This window comes from Cynoglossus semilaevis, chromosome 19 (genome assembly GCF_000523025.1).
Source record: "Cynoglossus semilaevis isolate Cse_v1.0 chromosome 19, Cse_v1.0, whole genome shotgun sequence".
In the NCBI taxonomy this organism is placed as follows: Eukaryota; Metazoa; Chordata; class Actinopteri; order Pleuronectiformes; family Cynoglossidae; genus Cynoglossus; species Cynoglossus semilaevis.
The window spans coordinates 13,958,278-13,961,766 of NC_024325.1; the positions used below are offsets into that span (position 1 = coordinate 13,958,278).

The window sequence follows — 3,489 nt, forward strand, 5'->3', positions numbered from 1 at the left end:
TGTGTAATGTTATTCTAATGAGTATGTCCACAGTGGTAGTTACACACAATATATTTTCATTGTTAAATTACACACACGTGTGTTTCTGAGACACTAACAGAGAAACATGGCCGTCACACGTGACACTGCTGGAAAAATTCACTTTTCAACCAAAGCCAGTGAGAGGAGACAGTTTTCCCGTTATCCCTCTGACAGTCTCCATGTTCTGCTCACTCAGAAATGAAGGACTTCAGCCGATAACAGAAACTTTTTTTTTCTTTTTTTCTCACATCTCTTCTTCTCTCACCACAGACTCAGAGACAAGCTGAAGAGCAGAGGCAGAGATGGATCCTCATGGGAGCTGTGGCTGCGTCCTGGTGCCCACCACACCAGACCAGGGGCTTCGTGGTTGGAGGAGGGAAAAGTTGCACAGCGGATTTGATTGGAAGGTAAACAAAAACAAATGATCTGGTCCAGACTTCCTGGATGTCTTGAATTTGGATGTCTATTAATAATTAGATAATCAAGTTCAGGACATGTCCACCTGGGACGTATGTATATCCTATATATATGATGTATGTCTTCTGCCCCCTACTGTACTGGAGGGCATTTTATTTTTTCAAATTATTTTTAAATTTTGTAATGAATCTAAATTCAGAGATAGATGTTGTAAGGAGTCTAAGAAGAAAGACAGAATGAATGAAACTGAAGAATATATAACTCGTTTTTCTCTGCTGTTCATTCATTTCCATTCCAAGCAGAATTTTAAGTCTATTACTACATTGAATTATTTCCCCAAAAAACCCTTAAATAAAGATTTAAGGAGTAAGTTTCTTGCCCTGGTGTGCACAGATACAGATAAATATATAAATATATACATGTTTTTCTATGGTTTTTGTTGTTTGTTTGTTTGTTTGTCTGTTTTTCTCACTGACCTCTTCCAATCAAATCTGCTTGTACAAATGCAGCCCCCGGTCCTTTGTCTGACACATCACTACCTGGAGCTTTTTTTTTTTTACCAGGTCGGGGTCTTCATGGAAGGACTTTGACTGGACTTGGATCAAGACCCAAGTCTTCTGTCTGTTTCAGGTGCTGGATTTTCAGTGAGAAGAATATTTTAAATGAAAAAAATGATGATAATAATAATAATAATAAATAAAATAAAAAATTTGGACCTTTAGTTTTCACTCTGTCATTAGAATTCTCACGTTTGCCTGTAATGCTTCGTCCCCTCAAGACAACGCTGTTTCCTGTGCCTGACGTCCTAACAGCGGACTGGAGAGTGCTTAATAATAAGAATAATACCAATACTACTAATACTAATAAAGTCCTGCTTCTTCCCCAGTAACAGATAAATCCAAAGCTTCCATTGTTGGCCTGTGGAAATAAAAACCAGACTGAAGACATGTTTCCGTCTTTTACCGCCACAGGCCAATAACACAAACCGCTACTCTGTCACAAACACAGCGCTAACTCCTGCTCCATCAGCCAAGTGAAGGGTTCCCTGTTCATCACAGATGCACCACCAAACATGTTTGTCATTACAGTGTTTTAGGCCCGAGGACTCCAAGCCAGTGAGGACAGCCTTGCCGATTACTCTGTTCTAGGATACCCGACTTTGGTGACATTGAGGCTGACCTTAGAGTCACCTCCCCCGCTGCCGCACTCTCCCTTGTCGTACCACCATTTGTTTTTCAATTTGTCCAAGAGGCCTTGTTCATTCAGTTTTAACACTGCCAGGTTAACAGCATTTCTTGAAACGATAAAACATAGCTTGTAAGAAAATGAACAGGTTCCGTGAGAAATCTAATACGTAGAATATTAGTGAAGAGGATCAATGGTTCATCAGGGGAGCACGGGGAGGAGGGGGGACAAATTGGTAAAGAATTTCAACTGGTGGGTGTGGAGAAGGGGTGAGGAACATTTTTACAGCAAAGAAAAGGTTGGATATCAGAGAGGTGGCATGGAGGGTCACACTGATTAGAACTCAAGTGTGCGGGGACATGGGGGACATTCTGTCATCGCTCAACCAAAAATACACAACATCAAACATGCGGCGTCTAACATTCACCACTGACAGAGCGGCGTCTGGGAAAAGCAGTCGTCAAGGAAACACGTCAGGGTGGAAGTAGAAGCGATGCAAATGGGCAGCAGAGAAATTTGGGAGGATGGAGAGGGGAGGGGTGGGGGGAGCAAAAATAATGGAGAGTAAAGAGGAGAGGAGACACGAGGAGGAGCACATCAACATTCAGATGGAGCGGCTGCAGGTGACTGGTCGACAGACAGGCGGTCAGAGAGAGAGAAGAAAGACACTGGACAGAAAGAAAAATGGCCGACACGTTGGTTGAATTCAGATCACAGAAAAACAAAAATACAATTCATTCATTGATGCATTTAAAAAAAAAAAGAAAGTAGAAGAAGAAGAATTAAGGAGCGAGGAGGTGTGAGAAAGGAGACATCAGGGTAGGTGGAATCCTATAACAACAGGGAGGGTATTGTTATATTATCCCACCCACCTTAATGCAGAGCCTTTGGGTGTGGCCACGCCATAACCCTTAGAGTCGAGGTTACCGCCCACTTTCATGGTGTCACACGGCTTCCGCTGCTCGATGTACTCGTTCATGGTGGACTCCAGCAGAAAGGCGAACTTGCCCTTGGACTTCCGCACACGGGTCACTCCGTCCGGGGTGGTCTTGGCGAACACGGAGGGTTCTGCCGATTTCATGTACGACCACATCTTCTCATAGACCGCTATTTTGGAGCGCTGCGTTAAAAGAGGAAACGGGAATTAAGTACAGCTTAAATAATGATTTAAAATTTTTAAACAATGTGGGAGTAACTTTTTAAAACCATTTCATCACAGATCCAAACATAAATAAATCACTTCTCCACCACTGACGCCACAGCAGGCGTCCTCCGTCACGTGATCACCTGCTGTCGCCCCATCTAAACTGTACCGTCCAGGCTCATTTTCACCGATAGAGGGCAGTGTTCAGACGCTCTTGTAATTCCCAGGTTTTTTGTTCAGGCTTCGGTGCAGCAGAGGTGGTGGCCTTCTGCCAGCAGCCTGAGGTCTGACAATCTGGAGCCTCAGCAGAAGCAAACTGCTCAGCATGTCTGCTTTTTTATGTATTAACAGCCCTGGCCGGACTTTCTCCTCCTCCTCCTGCTGGTCAGTTTTGTCACAGCAGGGCAGACTGTTTATGTCACGTGATGTGGACGATCACGGAGGTAAAACACGATAAAAAACAATTAGGTTCAAATGTAAATTATATACTCTCAGGTCTGTGGACACGTTATACATTAGAGAAGAGAAACATAAGGGTCGCAGACCACAGCCAGGGCCACGCCTGTGTAAGTTACTTATTCTTCTTCTTGTTTCCTCTGCAGTCAGGAACAAATGGACCAGTCTGATTATCACAGGCCTTAGTGAGGAATCCTCAACACGAAAACTCTGAAGTAGAACAAACCCCAGGACTGGATCCTTATCACCCTCCCCCCCCCTCGCCC

General features: G+C 43.8%; 1 protein-coding gene across 15 annotated transcripts in view; it reads right to left on the reverse strand.

Moving 5' to 3' along the window:
• Positions 1-3,489, reverse strand: part of gria3a (glutamate receptor, ionotropic, AMPA 3a) — a 55,451-nt gene that overhangs the window by 6,028 nt on the left and 45,934 nt on the right. For 12 of the 15 annotated variants that reach the window (XM_017041540.2, XM_025065713.1, XM_025065710.1 and 9 more), the window contains one exon: positions 2,496-2,743. In XM_017041540.2, the coding sequence (XP_016897029.1) occupies positions 2,496-2,743 (248 nt within the window). Of the gene's footprint in view, positions 1-1,617; positions 1,733-2,495; positions 2,744-3,489 lie in introns of all 15 variants that reach the window. The other 3 variants (XR_003052925.1, XM_025065717.1, XM_025065719.1) reach the window with 1 other exon arrangement.